At 35.4% G+C, this 18,642-nt stretch overlaps 1 protein-coding gene across 3 annotated transcripts in view; it reads left to right on the plus strand.

The window, feature by feature from the left end:
* Nucleotides 1-18,642, plus strand: part of CNTN1 (contactin 1) — a 313,544-nt gene that overhangs the window by 235,991 nt on the left and 58,911 nt on the right. For 2 of the 3 annotated variants that reach the window (XM_053661968.1, XM_053661969.1), the window contains exon 17: nucleotides 16,934-17,092. In XM_053661968.1, coding sequence (XP_053517943.1) covers nucleotides 16,934-17,092 — 159 coding nt within the window. Of the gene's footprint in view, nucleotides 1-9,343; nucleotides 10,452-16,933; nucleotides 17,093-18,642 lie in introns of those variants that run through there. The other variant, XM_037148465.2, reaches the window with a different exon arrangement.

Here is an 18,642-nt window from a genome sequence, read left to right on the forward strand (position 1 = left end):
GCATTGTTTCGTAGCTCTCCTTTACTCTCTCTGCCTATTTTTCTATTAGAAAAAAATCTAATTTTTTGCATTTCACCTAATAGAAATATTTATTGACCATTATTTAGCTTCACATTTCAATCCATTTTTTGTACCAACAAGTAAAATGAAAACTGTGGTTTCTTTGTTGTATTTTCCCTTCCAGATATAGATCAATATAATTTCGCTCACTCTCACGTGCCTCCTGCACGCCCCTCTAGAGCACAGGTGTTAAACACGGGGCCCACGGGCTGAATCCGGCCCTCCACCTTGTTCTTCTCTGGTCCGGCACCTTGCTTCTATCTGGCAGCAGCACCGAGTTCTCACTTAACTGTTAAGGAGTAGTTACATTTATACAGTCCTAAAATTATTTCGGCCCTTTGAAGGCAACTGCAAGGCTGCTATGGCCCCCATGAAAATGAGTTTGACACCCCTGCTCTAGAGCAATGATGATATGGAGTCCCCATGACATCAAACTGGGAAAATGCTGAAAAGCTTTTTATTCTAGTTAAATATGTTCTCCAATAGAATGATAGGAAGTCAGGCTGAAATTTCTTTACCCAAATGAACTTAGACATTCATTTCATGTGCCACTTACTTGAATATTAATAAAACTCCAATGCTACAAAATACTAAATCAAAGATAGTTTATTTAGGTTTAATTTTTTTATCAAGAGCATTTTGTTATCTGGGGCATCTGCTGTCTTCAAGAGTTATTAGGGAGAGAAACTACTTTACTGTTCTTTCTAGTCAAAGCACTTCACTGTTACCTATTTCCATCAATAGCCTGTGTGTATATTTAATTGCATACGAGGGGAACAATAGTAGGTTTACAGTTGTGAGTATGCAAAAACACATAGTTATTCTTGTATTATTACTTATTAATTATTGTATTATTTTTATGCAAAAAACTGAAAACCACCTCTTGCCTCTCCCTGTATTAAATGAATTTGCATAATGTTACAATAGTGGTTATTTTAGAATACATGTACCTCAGCGTCTCCACACAGTAATTACATTAATAGTAAACTCCCAATTTTCAGAAGGGTTTGTACAGATATAACCTACAATTAGTCATCATAATGTATATTTTACACAGCATAATGTGTATTATCAATTCAATAAGATGAAGCTGTAGCTGGTATTAAACAAGAATATCAATTTTTCTCTTTCTCTGAAGTCTTTAGTCTCAGGAAAAATACATTAAAGCAGTGGAACCTGGCAAGTGCACTCAACAGAAATATGATATAGCATTTTAAGTCCTTGCACTATAGCATCGTGTTAATAAAACTATATAAGTAGAGGAGAAATAATCACTTAGCACTTTATTTCATTTTAATTTTAATATTTTTGAGATCTAATTGGCTTTATTAAGCAATTCATGGATTGGGCAGCATCCCATGTAGCAACTAGAAGAGTACTCTATGCTTAGCACTTTAAAAGGCAGCAGAGTCATAATTATTCTAAAAACTTGATTTCTAGTAATATAAAATATGCTCATTTCATATCAAGAGACATTTGCAATTAAAATAGTAAAACTTATTTCTGCATAATTTGTGTTAAAATGTTCATAAACTATACCTTCAAATATGCTTTATACATTTAAACCATGGGATATAAAGTTAGTTTATTACCTGTAATAATGCTGAGTAATATACAAGAAGACCTACCACTTTAAGTAAGAGTATTATTAGTCCATTTATCCACTTAATTATACGTCCTTTAATCTCACCCAGGATATTATAATTCATAGTCCCTGGTCAACCCTCAAGGGGCTCATGGGCTTTCTGAAATTGTATATAAAATCTCAAGTGTATGTGCATTTTCTTAGGAAGAATATTATAAGTTTCACTGGATTTTCATAGCACTGGTCACAACCATGTTGTGACATCAATTTAAAATAGTATTGTATCAGTGAAAGAGGTAATTCCAGAATCAAGCTTTTATAACATATGTGTATATAATATAGCCAAAGGAATGTACAAGTCAAACAACTATTAACTGCTTAATATTTAAATAACCTTCATGTTTCAAAACTCTTCTTAGTTTTCAAAAAAGAACCAGCTATAGGACTTCAAATACTTTGAAACTTCTTATATAAAAATCCAACTTAAAAAGATTGATATAAATATTATCTTTTGGTGTTTTAATGAATGTTTTACTCCTTAGGTCCCATAAAAGTATATTTCACATGGTTAAATCAAATAAATTAGATGCATCTGAACAGCTCTGCATGAATGTTCTTTAGCAAAAGCTCTTTCTGGAAACTTAAAGCTCTTCAGCTAAAGAAGTGTCTTTTTAGTGGGAAAGGTTTTTCAAGGTTTATTCAGCAGCATTGTGGGAACATTTATGCAATGTGCCAAATCTAAATTTTCTTTTATGAGTGCACTTTTGGACAGCATTCAAAAATGGACCATAAAATTAGGCCACAAAAGCAAGAAATTAGGCATTGCCCTTCATATTTTACATTTTCCCATGGCATCTCTGCTATATTATAAATATCCTTGGCAATGCTGTCGGCTTTTAGGAAGATCTTCCTGATAGTGGCTGAGCATAATGTTTGCCATTGAACTTGCCAAAACAGCAAATGCAATCATGATTATAATTTTCAGATCCCACTTTTACATCTCATATATATCTGTATATATTCTACTAAACAGCATTTTATAATGCAAGGCTGAAATTTAAAAACAGAAGAAAAGACTTTCACTATCTAAAACATTTGGTCTCAGTCTCAATATATGCTATATAAATATATATGCTAATATATGCTAATATATGCTACATAAAATCTGGAAGTGTTTTTAAAGTAACCGGAGTTAAAGTGGATAATATAAAAATTGTATGAATCATTATGTCTCCAAATCAAGTTTATATATTTATATTGTTATATTGGAAACTTATACTATTTTATGCAGATTTTTATTTAAAAGGGAACATTGTGTTTCTGCAAAACTTCCCACTTTATTTCACAAGCCAAAATACAGTTATAGAGTGAAAATGTATATGAATTAGATATCATTTTTATTTGATGTAATCCACTGAACTTTTTATTACTTGGCCTAATGACATGGTTACCATATTCTTTCTCAAGGAGGTCATTTTGGTTGATGACTAACCCACTTTTAAACTCTCTATTGGAGAAATTAAGGCAACATAGCCAAATAAGTAACCTAATGAAAGCTGTCAATATACATTTTACTCCAAATAACATTGCTATATTTTAATCACCATAATGGTTGGCTAATGGTTTTTTTTTACAGAAAATTCTCTTGAGGACATATTACTCCCAGCTGTTCCGTATTAGCAGAGTTCATGTCCCAGTCAGCTCCCTACACTGTCCAGGCAAAAACATTTTTGAATCACTTATTTGGAGATGTTTCAGATTAATTAATACTCTTTCTTTAAAAAAGCATAAAATAAACATATTCTTTGTCTAAGATAGAAAGGGTTCCAATGATTCTGTTATTGGCAAAGCATGCATTAATTACATCTTTTCCCTTCCAACTTCCTTAGAGTGGCTATCTAAAATCTCCACAGTTATATTCAAATTTGAATATGCAATTTTAAATATAAATCAGTCCTAGAAATCATTTAAACAATTCTCATCATTTTATTTTACAAACTTTGAACTCTAGGAGACTTAAGAGACTTGCCTTGTATTATTCATCTACTTTGTGACAATTATCTTGGAACCCGAACCTATAACAGTTTTCTCATTGTGATAGGCTTCTTCCAGATAGTATGAATAATTGAAATCTATAGTTAAGTATTAGCTAAAACTTCTATAGCTAATACTTTAAAACTTAAAACTTTCTGTAGTTAACTTGGTATGGTCCAGAAATATTACCAAGTCTGTCCTAGAATTTCTACTAAGTAGCAAAAGCCACTGGTCGCAACTTCTGCTCTTTTCCCCCCTTCTCCGTTGCATTGTCTGGCACATGCTCATAAATAGTAGTTTAATTTATTACAACATTATGGTAAAAGATAAGGCAAAATACATACATTTTAAAAAGTTAAATTTCTAACTTTTAGAGTATTTAATGTTCTGTTTGTATGGGTAATCCAAGGTGAAAGCAACAGGACCGGGAGTCTGCCATCAGGTTGAAAGTTTGTGAAACTCCTGGTGTTAAGTTAGGACTTAGATTTCTGTGGTATCTGGCTTACATATTCACACTGTGTTCAAGAATTCCTGTGTATATTGAAATTATTATTAAACAATCAGATGTGTGTTTATATCCAAAATTATTATTAAAGCATGACATGTATAAATTCATCCAAAATGAGTTTTAAATTAATCAATTTAATCATTATAAGATTTGGAAGGACAGACAAAAAGGTTTTGTGTAGGCAGGCCCACAAGTACACAAACACTTAGCCACCCCCTAATACACACACACACACACACACACACACACACTCACTCACACTCATGTAAAGAGGTCCAGAAAAAGAGAGTCTGCACAGGCAGAAAGATGTGTCCAGATCATCACAATCAAATAAAGAGAATAGTTGAGGTAGTTTTTCAAGTATTTAGGTCAGAAAAACACACATTTACCTCAGATACTTGGATAATCGCCTCTGCTTTCCACTTGCTTTGGCCAAGAAAGTTTGCCACAGAGACAGAAAGATTCCAGCTCATCAGCCCTTGTGGGAAGACGGCCCTCACTGCCCACACTGGCTGGAACAATGACGGACTGGGCGCCACCCGGGCCCCAGGTGGCACTGAGCCACAACGGTGCATCAATCAATAACGAAGCCTGCCCAGACATTAAGCATTCTCCCTTCCATTGAGAATCAACAAATTCAAACTGGCCATTTCTCTGTAACTGTTACACATGAAAGCTGAAATATGAGCTGAAATGTGTGTGTGTTTATAATAAATGCAGAAGTTAGAAGGTAACTTGATTGTTTCAGAGTTAAAATTTATTAGTAGTTTTATTTTTGAAAGGTTTAGTAGACATCACAGCTTTCCCAATTTCTACTGAGGTTAAAAAGTACATCAATGATTTGAAGCTCTTTTTCTCAATCTAAGTCCAATATAAACTGATATAAATTTGAGGAAATTTTTAAATATATCAATGAAGTGTGTAATTCATTCAGAATAAGTCACACTTATTTAAGCTTTAAGATGGGTCCTGAAAATAATCTAGTCTAACACTCCATTTAATAAATCCAAACATTAAAACAACAGCCAGAGGGTTATAAACCTGTAGATGACACTAGGAAACATACAGCAATGTAAATTTAGATTATTCTGCATTTTCCTCACTGGATTACAGTGGGAGAAGTTTCCTTATAGGATTTCTTGCCCTCTTCCGTGAACTGCTCCTGAGTCTTGGTCTGGTGATCAAACTGGTCAGCTCTTGACAAACCGGAATCTGTTCGTTGTTGCATACTTGGTCTGTATCCATGGCTCCCTTAAAAAATAAGCAGCAGACTTGCCATTCCCACTCCAGCTCCAGGAGAGAAAGCCACAAGCTTCTCAGGACCCCGTAGACAGGCCTGCTTTCGGAAGCCCCATTTCACAGGCTTCACACACACATGTGTACATAGACCAGACAAATATACCAAATCAAGCTGATAATTACGCTAATTACATCAAATTACAAGAGCAGTACAGAAAATCAGCGATATCCAAAAGCCTTTATGAGCCTGAATAAATGGCAATTAGTTCATATTTTTAAAATAATTTCAATTTATGTCAGCAAAATATGTTTGCAACTCCAATCTTTAGGCTGTGAAAAGATGTTATGACTATAAAATAAATATAATTACGGAATTCAATATATAACATGGCAATAAAATATTATAATGATATAGTCCATATTAAAATAAAAACTATATACTATTTATCATATTTATTATGCATGTATTACAGGATGTGGCAAAAGTAAGTTTATGGTTGTTTTTATATAAAATAATACAATAATGAATAAATAATAATACAAGTATAAACTATTTCACATACAATTGTTACCCTACTTTTGCCCTACCCCTTATATAAGGATGTATAATATTTATTACAGGCTTATTAATTATCAGGCACTATTTGAAGAGATAGCTACCATTAGTATCTTCATTTTACACCTGAGGAAATTGAGTCCCAAAGAAGCTAAGTTACCTACTGAAGGTCACAGAGCCGCCAAATGGAGAAGCAAGACTTGCATTCAGGAGGTCTGACTTCATATACCACACCCAGCTTATTGCTGTAATGTAATATAATCAAAAGCTAATTCAGATATATTTAATTAGATAAAATAATTTATATGGAAAAATTAAAATGTAGGCCTTTGTGGAGGGGGTAAGATATATTCATTCTATAGAGTTACTGATGGAGATTTTGCAAGTTTATTTTTGCCTTTGATATATTAATGGCTGGTGTCACAATAAGGGGAAGCTGTAGTAATTTTGAAAATATTTTTTATACTAGTCAACATCATACAATTATAATTACAATATCAAAAACAATAAATAAATTATAATAGATTATTTTAAAGCTTGATTCTATAATGTGCTCTCTAGCCATAAAAATAATCCATTCACAATGGTTAAATGTCTCAAGTTGTAACAGAAATGTCTACAGACCATTCATATATATTTTATCATGTCATCCTTACAGGCAGTAGTGGCAGGACTGGTAATCCCTACTCATTGGCAAAGGAGTTTTTAAAAACAGAAAGGAAAAATGTCCTTTTGATCTCTCACTTATAAAGCCAAGTATGACCAGATAATAATGATCCAAATTCACTATATAAGCTACTTTTCCTTGCTTCTGCTCCTTAAATTTAATTACCCCAAATATAAAAATCAGATTATGTAGTTTTTATTCTATATTTGTTTCTCTATTGGTATATGATTCGTTTTATAAAATTTATTTAGGTTCATTTTATTAAACAAAAGAAAGAAAAATACTTTAGCTTTATTACCAAAAAGATTACCAAGAAAAGACTTAATGATATAAAATTGCTTTCAAGTAAACTACTTTTCTTATGCATGATTTTTATGGCGTCCACCATTCAAAGTCTCAGGAATATACAATGACCACATCTCTCTGCTACCAGCCAAGCCCATCAACCCAGTCCCTGGGAAATTGATTAGGTCACAATATTTTTTATCCCTAAGCAAATAAAAATGAAAGAAACTTAAAAAAATGATTACCCTCCAAGCCTATGGTCTATATAAGGAGTTGCAGAGAGGGAATTTTGGTCCTTTTGAGTTCCTGTCACACAGCTCCTCAAACTACCATCTTCCCTGGAATTAAGACATACTCAGAGAGGAAAAAAGAAATATCAGAAGGATTCTACAACTGACTGTAGACTCTCCCTTGGTACCCTACGAAGCCAGAGTTTCATGGTTGGCACCCTCCCCACTTCCTCCTGGAAGCTGGCGGTGTGATCCTATACCGGGATCTCACTGGTGATAGTGAGAAAGCAGGGCATATGTTATCCAAATATGGCTCAGGACATCTCATTAGGTGCCCGGCATAGAGTTCTTAATCTTTTACTCTGCCACAGCTTTTTGACATTAGAATGCTTACCGGAATGCATATTTGGCCATAAATCCTAAAACTTCTATTTTGAAAAAGTAAAACTTCATCTTAATTTCTACTTACGCAACGCTGGCCATTAGCCATGGTCACTCTGTGGGCACCGCAGGAGGTGAGGGTGGCGACTGTGGTTCACCTGAGTTTCCCAGAGCAGCACTAGGAGCCCCAACCCCCTCATTTGAAAGTGCGTTTGAACACCAGTGAGTACGAGTTAGCATATTACAGAGACAGCCTTGACTCCGCTGCACGTTCACAAAAAATAATGCACAAACATATGAATTTTCAATATTATTATTAGCCAATGACTTGTGTCACACCCTCGCATCCCTGTCACTAAACAGTTTGGGGTCTGTGACCCTGAAGAACACACATCTGAGCCATAGCTCTCTACAGTCTCACTGGCTCTCACCAACCAGCCACTGGAGGCCCCCCCCCCACACACACACTCCTGAGAATTTCTCCAGGAGCAAAGGACCATGACTGACAGGAGTATGTGAACTCCCTCTGTGGTTTAAACAGTTTGAATGACCATTATTTGATAGGTTCCTAGGTGGGCTGGTAGCTACTCTAACTAATTCAAGAAGTGGCCCTTCACTGTGGAGCCATTAGGAAGGCTCTCTGTGTGATTGTTCGGAGTCCTCTCTTTCCAGACTTAAAATCTCAGGTTGCGGATAGGCACACTCTGGAATATAGCAAAAACTACCAAAATGTATTTAAAAGTGGGGGAAAAATGTATCTAATATTAGCAATTTTTGTGATCATCATATGGACTATATTTGCAACAAGCAATCAGCAAAGACAAGTTTTCCTTGATACTTGTTCTACATTTATATAACTATCAGCAGGGGGCACTAGTGATTATTAAGTGGCCTAATTCTAATCATGAAACTACCTTTAGTTATGAGTAGATGAAAGAGATGGGCAATCATCCTATTAATTGCATGGTTTTCTATATGGAATATATTTATAGTATTTATAATGACTGCATGCAGTCATTAAAAGATCTGCATGGTGCATTTCAACAGGTATGGCTTTTAGCCAGAGAGAGACAGACATAGATTAGAAACCCACTTCACCCACTGAATAACCTGTGGACTCAAACCTGTGGACTGCAGGCTTTGTGTTCCATATTTATGAATGAGGATGATAATAGCTACAGTTCCCACATTGTCCATGGCATGTTTTTATAAGTATGTTTCTTTACTTCTTTCCTTTTAGCTAGTAATATCTATCTATCTATCTATCTATCTATCTATCAAATATATCTATTTATAGATAGATATAGATATAAAAATAAATGTAATATTATTTAAGAAACAAGTTTCCATGGCATCCAACCCCAACCACTAAAAATTCATTGGTTGAGTTTATCAAGCAATGAATTTTTATATTCATTGACTAAATCCATCCTCAGTATTTTTTGCTTAGTCAGCCCTTCAAATGATACACAAATGTTTTAATAAGTAGACTTGTACTATGTGGAGTGAAATTACAAAGGGTGTAGAAGTTTTGAGTTTTGGGGCGGTGAGGAGGGACTTTTATTCTTTAGAAAGTCAGTCACTGTTTCTGAAGGAGACAGATTTGATTAGGCCAAAGCTTGTCACATTCAGCCTTGTCTCTTTTGGACTCGTATCTCAGTGTCTGGGAGATATTTTTCCTTGTTCAGTTATTTCAACTTACCCATCAAGGAAACATGACAAATCCTCCAAGTACATGGCTTCCTGCCCCAAATGGGCGTCCACACTCTCCCTTCAGCCTTGGTCTTTCCTCTTGCAGGTAAACACAGAAAAGATGGAGAGAAAAACATGATGGATCCTTTTCTCCCCGTCTGTGCGAGCCTGCCTCCAACCTGGTGATCGTTGACACTCACCATTTGTGTGAAAATCTTTTTTTAACATATTATACTAGATTTTACTAATAACTCAATCTTGTAGCTTCTGCAGTTTTCCCACCCCCCATCTAGTTCTTAGAGGATATTTTCCCTTTTGAAATTTCTGAACATAATTTGTGCAAAAGATATTGAAAAACAGTTATGCAGCTTCACTAATACTGAAACATTCCTGGTGAACTAACCCAGTGCATCAGATAATAGCCAAGTAAAATTTTTGTGTTTTTCTGACCTGTTTTTCTTTGAAATTACATATCTCAGAAATTAGTTCATTATTTGAAAAAAAAATGAAGAAACTGGTGAATTATAATGCAGGAGTACTGCCAGTGAATGGACTGTTTGATTTACCTAAGCAGGTAATGAGCGATGTTTTCACATTGAGAATGACTCATCTTAATTAAGACATCAGATAAGAGGCATTAACTCCAGTGGCCTTTGGTATCCTGGTACCATACATGTTCTTTGGCAAGAAAGGATAAAAATTAGCCATAAACACCTGAAGACTGTTCGTGGCTCTGTAGGGTTTTTTGAGCAATACCTGGGGTTGGGAAGTGAAAATAGACAGCATGTGGGGAAAATTATCTCAAAAGCAAGATTTTAATGAAGAAGACTAAGCCATTAACAGCATGAATTCACATTTAACTTGACTGACTCCTCCCATCAGCCTCCTTAGGTCCTTCTCATGTTGAGTAAGGTTGACACTCATCAGGGCTTGAGCAGAAGTGAAGGATTAAAATTGAAGCAGATACAATTCTTTCTGGAACTGCTTCAATTTCATTGTTTGAAAATACTTTCATTTTCCCCTTTGGTCAAAAAGACATGCTTAAAATTCTTGTTTCTTCACAAGAAATAGTTCTTCCATTTTTAAATGGGTTTATGTTTAGGTGTGGGGTCTTATATGGATTTTTCATGTATTAACTGTGGCATTCTCATCTGTGGTTGAAAGAGCTCTTAGGAAAGCTCTGAGGAATTTATGGTTATGACATATATATCCATTATGATGTGAATAGTTTTTAAAAATAATTTATTAGTTAGAGTAATAAATATCTCAAGATATTAGCTACTTCCATCTTTTTTAATTTTTTTAATTTTCTAGTTTCAATTGTTGTCAAAGAAGGAATTATCTTAGAATTTAGACTAGAGATCCAAATCAATTGCATTTTCATGTTATTGAAATTAATTTGAGGATCTCGTGTCTGAAAACATCATCATGGAGGCATGGTGCATGAACTCCATTGTGGGCATTTTCTTATTATTGAAAGAATACAACCAAGAGCAGATGGAGATAGAGTTTGGAAAGAGATAAATATTATGAAGGAAACCACATAACAAGTGTGACTGGTTCCAAGAAAAAATGAATCTTCTTGTTTAGATAAACTGTACCAATATTAACTAGAATCATACAGATTCATTTATCTCAATTAGCCTTGTTCTTATTTCTATTTGAGATCAAAGTTCACTTTAATCAATGTTAGAGATTCAAAAACTACCATGTTCTTATTAAATTTTAAAGATATTTAATACTCAGCTTTATCTTAGCACAGCCTTGAACACTGATGAGACCACACAACTTGGATTTGTGTTTTATAACCTTATAATTCAACCATTGCCTTAATAATTTTCAAGGCAGGAATGAACCTGCTATAATAAAGGGACATTAATTAACATATTTTGGAAATGAAGAAGTCCACTTTCCTAACAGAACTAATGTCCTTTTGCATTATTATTTTAAGATTATTTTATTTGAAAAGGGAGGATAATTTGTTCTGGAAAGTTTTTTGTTTCCTTAACATTCAAACTTTTCATTAAAATTTGCTATAGTAAAAATAAAAAAATAAGCCACAGTATATTTGTATGTAGTTCTTTGATTTGAACTATATATTGTGGAATTGCATGTGAAAAAAATGGCAACACCAACATATCCTTGAGGCTTATTATCAAGGTTTAAATGAAGAGTGTGTGGTATGTGGAGTGAAGTCTGAATAAGACCAGTACATTTTTGTGTCCAGTTCCAACTCTAGTTCTTTTGAAATCCAGACAGAGCACTGGAGTAAGCACGGCCTAAGTGCTGGTACCCACTCAGGTGATGATGAGGGGCTAGTCACAACTACTATGCCCCCTATTTAGTTCTGGAGGGTCTCTTTTTCCAATCTTCTATCTTCTTTATCAGAAAATGAGCCTCCATTATTGATTGAAATCGTCTGGTCAGCTAGTATATATGGTATAAATACCCCTTTTGAACAATTTTTATTTCTGGCTGCTTTTCAAGTGTCTAAACTCTTCTTCTTTGAATGTTACCATGTTCCTAAAGAGGAAATAACAAATTGATAAATAATTCTATTTCTTCTTATTTTAACTTCTAACTACATATGAATAAAACCTGGTGGAAATCACATTTGCATTTTATTCATAAATAGGTATTACTAAAAATACTAGTAAAACTCAGGAAAGATATCTTCTGGTCATCAGGAAAACCTCGGGTGTATTGTGTATGAATTTATAAATGGGTGATGTTATCTTTACTTCTTTGTTTTTAAATTATTATTTTGGGTCTATTTGTTGAAAATTTGGGCCCTGGCTGGTGTGGCTAAGTGGACTGAATGTCAGCCCGTGAACCAAAGGGTCTCTAGTTCTATTCCCAGTCAGGGCACATGCCTGGGTTGCAGGTCACGTTCCCCATTGCAGGGCGCATGAGAGGCACACACACACTGATGTTTCTCTCTTTCTCTTTTCCTTCCCCTCGGTCTAAAAACAAACAAAATCTTTTTTAAAAATTATTTTAAAAAAAGAGAAGTTGGTCTCATAGTAAGTTGGGTTCAAATCCTAGCCTTTCCATTTACTTGCTGTGCAACTATGGTCGTTTTACTTAATCTGTCCCTGTCTCTGTTCACTCATCTGTAAAATAGGGAAAAGAATAGCGCTTACATCATAGAGTTATTAATAGGAATTATACAAGATTTAGCAATGACTCCAATATAATAGTGATAAAATATACCCTTTTATTGAAATGTGCAATATAAATTTCCTTTTTTGCTGCACTAACATTTTGCATCATGTAAATTTTATGTTATGAATTCATGCTAATTTTAAAAATACAGACAAATCCAAGAGAACAACAGTATAAACATGTCAGCATTCAGGTGGTTCTTTGCGCGTCGTTGGCAGACAGGTATATCTGGCTGCACAATCTGAATTTCACATGGGCTTTTTCTCATTTCGGATGAGTTACCAGGAAATGCAGTCTCTTCTGACTGCAGGCTGTCGCAGACTTACTGTGTGATTCTGGCGATAACTTGTCTTCAGTATTCTCTGTAACGTGTACCTATATTGGCCTAAGTGAACTCAAAAGTGTGCATGATCTACATTGCATATTGAAATACTTTCATTATTTGCCCATAGTCAATTATTTAATAGTAAAAGCATTGAGAACTCAGGGGAATTTAGGGAAAGAGAATATGGATATGGCAAGTGAGTCTTTGCATCGAACCTTAGATGACAGGGAACCATTCTGGCTTTTCCACAATTCTTCACTAACTACAAAAGTAGCCAAAGCATGTTTCAGTAATTGTAGACTCCTGTTGCCTGACTTTGAAGAACTATAAGGTAGAAACATGGCACTAACCATGACCTTGATAGACCATTAAGTGTTTCTCATGGGTGAGATTTTATGGAGATTTCTCAATCAACAATCTCTGAGAGGTGTTGTAGGAAGTGATGTACATTAAACTGTATTCATAAAAACTAAAAACAGAAAGTGTGCTTTAAGTGACTCTTTAGTCCCTCCCCCATATCTCTTTTGATCTTTTTCTCATTATCTTCTAACTCCCTAACTATTTTATGGTAGGGAGAGGAATTGATGAAAAGCCTTCACCAGAACTACTCATAGAAATACCCAAGGTCTGTCTCTTTCCCACAAAAAATTTATAGTGATAAGAACAAAAGAAAGAACAAAATGGAAGATAAAAATCATTTGTCACCTATAGTACTTAGGCATTTAAAATGCAGGTCAGATTCTAAAGCTTCTTTCCATCTGACCAATTTTTCTGTTTCACTGTAACTTAAAGTTGACATAAATTGCATTTTTAGAAATTATTAGCTGTGAGGACCACCTAGGAAACTGAAAAGAGGTGTTAGTAGAGTAATAATGAAATAATCTGCGTGGAATGGTCCATTTGCTTACATGTTTTCTGGCTTTGGTTCTCTCCTTAAAGATGTCTTGAGAGTGTTTGTACAGTGATGGAAAATAAAAAAGAGAGAGAGAGGCAGGGAGAGAGACTAGTTATTAGAGTCAGAATCATATATACTTTTTCCATTGATAAAGGAATCAGATAATGGCCAGTTCCTAAACACTTTCCTTTGTGCTGAGCAACAAGTAACTGCATTATTATTATTTTCTTTTACCACAACACTTTTTTCTCAATTCTGAACGGAAAAACGAAACAAGTAATATCAGCCACACTGATCTGAAAACCCTTCTGGGAGACAGTGCAAGGCTGATTGAACTTGCAATGAACTAGCTTGTCTCTATGGAAAACCCCTCACTCTGCCTCTGCTGCATTGATTCCTTAGGATGTACGGGGGCCCTTCATCACCTCCATCAAACTCACCATACAGTACTTTGCTTTTAAGTGAAGACCATTGGTAAATGAACACTCTGCTAGACAGGTCTCTGCCAATTATTAACAAATACTAATAATTTTTCCTTAGGTAAGGAAGGTAACTCAGATGCCCAGGCAGCTTTGTAGGAATAGTGATAATATTGTTAATAGCTAAAGTTTACAGAGGGCTTTCTATGCACCAAGCCTAGTACTACATTCTTTAAAGACATTATTTCAGTCTTACAATAATTCTATATGGTCAATTTTTTATCAGTCCTGTTTTGCAGATGAGGAAACGGAGCCTTATTAAATTTAAGAAAAATTTCAAGATAATTTAGGGCATAGAATTTAAACTCAAGCCTCTTTTTACCTTAAGATCCTTGTTCTTTAATTACATATTTTCTCTCAGATGTTTTCTGAGAAAAAGTTGTTGTCAAGTACTGGGTGGAAAAGTCTACTTCATATCAGATAAACTGAGTAATAGTGCCACACCAAGGTTTTAAGGATATGAACCTTCAATTTCTTCTCTCATTTTCACCTTTTTACGATGATTTAGTATTTCAAGGCAAACAGAAGAATGGAGATCATATTATAGATGACCATTGTGCTTATAGAACTGTCTGAAGATCAACTGTGATAAACTCATTCATATATTCACCAGGTATTTATTAAGAACCCACTGCAGGCCAAGCATATATCAGAGAAAACAAATGGCCAATTTAATTACAGTGTTTTTGCTCAGCAACATTGTTCTTTAATGAATGGATGACTGAATAAAGTTATACGCATAGTGTCCCAACAAGTACACTAAATGTGACTTTAACCTGAACTTTTAAAATATCATTCAGTTGCCACTCCAAGAACTTCAGAGAATAATGTCAGGGAAGTGATCTGCACTTTAATGGTTGTCCACTGACCCACCACAATTTCGTCCTAAACTCCTTTGAATATTTTCTGAATGCCATACCCTTGTGCTCTGAAAAGGTGTCTGAATGCATGACTTTCTCTTCCTTTTAAAAATTCATTCTTTAATTTTTAATTTTAATTCTCTGAAATATTCTACTCATCAATTGACTTTGGATAGGCTTTAGGTAAATAATGAATTTCTTGGTTCTGATCAAGAATGTGCATTGTATGTCCATGAGGCCTCTACACATAAAAATGTACTGTGTTCTTTCAAAATTGCAAATGTGTTCCATACTATTTATGTGTTGATTTTCCTTTATTTTAGATGGTGTATTATTGTTACTTTTAATGTTAAGAAATATAAATCCACTATTTAAAATGACATATTTATAAAAGTTCCCCTTTATTATATTTGTTTCCAAATAATAAAATTTACTACCATCAACAGGGTGTGTCTTGTATTATTTTAAAATTGCTAGAAATGTATTTGTGTTGATCTAAACACACACCTTTCTGTTTGAGACCAGCCACACAGAAATGGGTGGAGGTTTGGGGTATTGTCTACACCTTTGCAAAGTCCACACAGGGAGAAAGACAAAGCCAGCTATGTTAAAGCTAAGTGTCTGATCAGGTACAGAAATAGGAAGGCTTCTACTTTTAGCTAAAAGATAAAAGCATGTCTCATTTAGTAGTCTATTCGATATGAAAAACTAAAGGTGCCACTTGACCAAATTGTTGATTATTATATTCTATGTCCAATTCTGCTGTGATGGCCTCCTTCCTGGTGCGAAAAGCACCAGGGAGGCCCTTTTCTGAGATGCCTGTTCTGGGAGAGGAGCTCTCTCCCAACTGAGAGCCTCCTGTGGCGTTGTAAGTGATGGATGCCACTGTACCCCTTACGGGGCACTGGTCTCAATTTTAAAAATGAATTCTGAGGCAATGTATAAGGATTTGGTATATATAGCATTATCATGGCATTTACTACTTTCTACTATAGTTACTTTTTGCCTATTTATTTCAGCCTTTTCAAGCTAAGGAGTTACTCGAAGCCTTCGAGTTACATCTTATTTATGTTTTCATTTCTATCACCCAGTGCAGGGATCTCAGTTTAGAAACTAAATGAATAATATTTGCACTGAGTTATGAATCATCTATAAAATCTGTTTTTAAAAGTTGTCTTATGTTCTGCTATAATAATTCTGTCCTAAGATGCTTCATTATATAACTTGATGTTTTCAGAGCAATCCTGGTATAGTTCTGAGTTTACAATTGTTTTCTATATTTTATAAAATTAGCAATATTTCTTTTAATATTACTTACCCCCATTACTAAAACTACCAAGAAATGTATTACCCAACATATTATGCTCGTACATAACATCATTCCCAGACATTTCTACTCCACATAAAATAAACTACCTATAATATTTGGGGTTATAAAAAAGCATTCATTTCATTTTGAAGAAGTGAAATGAAACATCTGATTTACTGTTCTCATTTCTGGACCGAATCGCGCTAACGTCTCCGATTCATGCGCGGAGCAAGAGCGCACTCGTTCTCACTGTGCTGCAGTCTACATTAGTTCCCACTGATGCCAACTGCATTTTATGATCAGACAGAATCATATGTATCCTGAATAATAATGCAATTTTTAAAAAATTTTTGCTATTGTCCAGTTGCAGTTGTTCTCATTTTTCCCCTATTGCTCTCCCCTGCCCTGACCATCCCCATCTCCCACATTCAATGCCACTTTTCAATGGCAGCATTTCTTTCTTTCCTTAAAAAGAGAAAAATGAAAATTTTTAGTGAAAACCATAGATGTCACTTCTTATGGTTTATATTTCAAAGGAATGTGGCAGCACTTATTATATCACATATTTTTAGATTAATTGCAAGAAGGACATGTTCATATTTGAGTGCATGCTTAACTCAGCAGTTCGTATTTATTGAGTCATTACCCACATTTTCATTTCAGGCCCTCCAGGCCCCCCAGGTGGTCTGCGAATAGAGGACATCAGAGCCACTTCTGTGGCGCTTACTTGGAGCCGCGGTTCCGACAATCACAGCCCCATATCTAAATACACTATACAGACCAAGACTAGTCTTTCAGACGACTGGAAGGATGCAAAGACTGGTGAGTTTTATTTGTCCGATTAATCTGTGCATATTGTTAATGAATTCTTTTATATAAAAAAACAAAACTTGGATGCTTTAAGAATTTTATGATCTACCCAGAAATGCCCTTTTTATTTTTAAACTTTTATTTTAAGTATCCCAGTTCTCCGATAGTGAAACAAAGCACAAGGCACTTCAACATTTGAGAGCTATTGGGGAAGAAGCAGCTGTATGTCTAAGTCTACGGCAGAAAAACAGAGAGAGGCCCCCTGGTTTCCAGTTGGCTCTTTTTAACATTGTTCACACAGTGCTGAGCAGAAGTTTCATAATTCTTGGCAGCCTGGCACTCAATCCGCTGAGCCACACCAGCCAGGGCAACTTTTACATTTCTTTATACGCATTGTCCTTTCCAACTTTATGCTTTTACATGTTTATAACAATTATTCTAAAGTTCCTGCCTGACCATTCAATATCTGGGCCATTGTTAAGTCTGCCTCTTTTGGGTTTTGTTCTTTTCTTGATAATAGAGCACATTTCTTTATTTTCTCATGTGCCTGATAATTTTTTATTGATTTCTAAGCATTGGTGCGAAATAACAGTAGAGGCCAAAGCATATATTATGTATGCCCAGGAAAATATATGTCATTCTTTCAGGGGTTGAGTCCATCTAATCTTTTCTGACATGATCTGGGCCTTTGCTGTTAAATTTAGGTTAATGCAGGCTTTTGCAGTTTGAGTGTGGGATCAGAACCTTCCCTTTTGAGGGTCTGAAGGCTTTTAGCTTCAGCCTCAGACTTTAGCTGGCCCTTCCAACTTGGATCTCAGAGACAGTTCCTCCAGCTTCCCTGCATCTGCCCAGACAGCTGTTGTGTGATAATCACTGTAAAGCCCAGTGCGCATGGGGCTCGGGGTGAGGTTCTCAGTTCTCCCACGTTCTTCTCAGACCCTAGCACCCCAAACACTTGACCCCTCAGAGAGGATACAGATCTCTCTCAGCTCTCCCACCACTCACCTAGCCACAGATGGCCACTCACTCGTATTCAGTGTAAGGTCCAGAGTGCATGTGGGGTCTCAGTTTTCCTGCTCCAGTCTTAGGCTTAAGCAGATCTGAGGTGTCTGAGCCTCAGAAGGAGGTCTCTCTGGGCTCTGTTGTCTTGCTTCCAAGTTCACTGGAGCATACTTGGCAAAGGTCTACAGAAAGAACTAGCCAGTGGGTGCAGACTCTCCTTGATGCAGAGCTCCCAGGAATTCCAAACAGCCATGCCAGCACTCTGCTTTCAAGCATGTGTGAAATGTTGAACTGTTTTCCTCCTATGAACATCTGTGGCTTCTTTTCCTCCTCTCTATGCTCTGCCAATGATGACTTTAGTTCATTAGATTCCTTCACAAACTCGGTTTTCTGCTGGGCTCCGAAAAATGATTATTTTGTACAGTATCTTGTATGTTCTTTTCTGAGTTGTATAAGTAAAATTCTCTTGTGACTGTATCCTGAGTGGAAGTGAAAAATACTTTTTTTGCAAGAAAATGAAAATAAAAATCACGTGGCTTATATTTACAGTGGTACCTACT

The sequence above is a fragment of the Artibeus jamaicensis genome, unplaced genomic scaffold, assembly GCF_021234435.1.
Source record: "Artibeus jamaicensis isolate MK-2021 breed Jamaican fruit bat unplaced genomic scaffold, CSHL_Jam_final contig_233, whole genome shotgun sequence".
Lineage (NCBI taxonomy): Eukaryota > Metazoa > Chordata > Mammalia > Chiroptera > Phyllostomidae > Artibeus > Artibeus jamaicensis.